We start from the raw sequence: 871 nt of genomic DNA, 5'->3' as shown, positions 1-871 counted from the left end.
ACTTTACCCCGCACTTTACTCTACCTGACGATATGATTCGGCGTTTGCAATACATCTCTGAGAGATATCTACTTACGAGTTGAAGTGATCCTAGTCGACATTTTGTTAAACTTGCCAAAGCAAGCGTCTGTCACATCTCATTCAATCGGGGTGGCCTCCAAATGCCGCGCCTAGCCGACACCATCAAGAAACAACGTTTTGGGTTGTTGAGATCCTCTGCGACTGTTAAACTCGTGCTCGTCAAGTGCACAGCCAATAGTTCTCTGAGCATAGACGTCAGCGCTATTGAATCCTCTCGTCGCTGAAAATATCGACTACGACCAGCAGAAGGTCGAAAGCCGTAATTGATTACTCTTTTAGCCATTTCTCTTTTTCGGTCTGGTACTTTCGGCAGCCGTACGCAGGAAGCAATGATGTATCCACGGCGGGTGTGTTTTCACAGAGCCACTCCATCATTCGTGTCTCATGTGCGTTGTTTGTAGGTGGAGTGACGTGGCGCGTATATTCGAATTCGACGTAGACACCCACGTAGGAGCTGCATACATCAATGAGGACTAGCGATTGGTCTTTTTCTTCTCGATCTTGAAGACCAGATTGCCAGCACAACGTCAATCCAAGCTGATACAGTGTCTTTGGCGGTTGTTGGTGGAATTTTGTCTCCCTGTTGTGTCTGAAGGTCGCGAATTTGCTTTCGTGAGCTGCTCGCGCAGTCTCCATTTCCTTAGACAAATGAAAACGCTGAAGCTCTCTTTTGATTTGCTGATTAATACGCGCATTGGATGATGCAATACGCGATCCAATGTCATCAATTTTTTGGGACGCTAGTGTTTTTATTGCGAGAGACGAGCTTGTGGTTTTACTACTTCAGCAG

The 871-nt window shown here is 46.5% G+C and overlaps 1 protein-coding gene across 1 annotated transcript; it reads right to left on the bottom strand.

Moving 5' to 3' along the window:
- Nucleotides 1–348: 348 nt before the first annotated feature.
- On the bottom strand, nt 349–717 carry PHALS_05599 (uncharacterized protein; the record flags this gene model as incomplete). The annotated part of the gene is made up of 1 exon (XM_024719170.1): nt 349–717. One exon carries the CDS (start codon nt 715–717, stop codon nt 349–351), a length of 369 nt encoding a protein of 122 aa, XP_024584495.1.
- Between the last annotated feature and the right edge of the window lie 154 nt (nt 718–871).

Source organism: Plasmopara halstedii (genome assembly GCF_900000015.1).
Source record: "Plasmopara halstedii genome assembly, contig: Scaffold_2904, whole genome shotgun sequence".
Classification (NCBI taxonomy): domain Eukaryota; phylum Oomycota; class Peronosporomycetes; order Peronosporales; family Peronosporaceae; genus Plasmopara; species Plasmopara halstedii.
The sequence above is the reverse complement of the archived record's forward strand: the minus strand, read 5'-3'. Positions and strand labels throughout refer to the sequence as shown.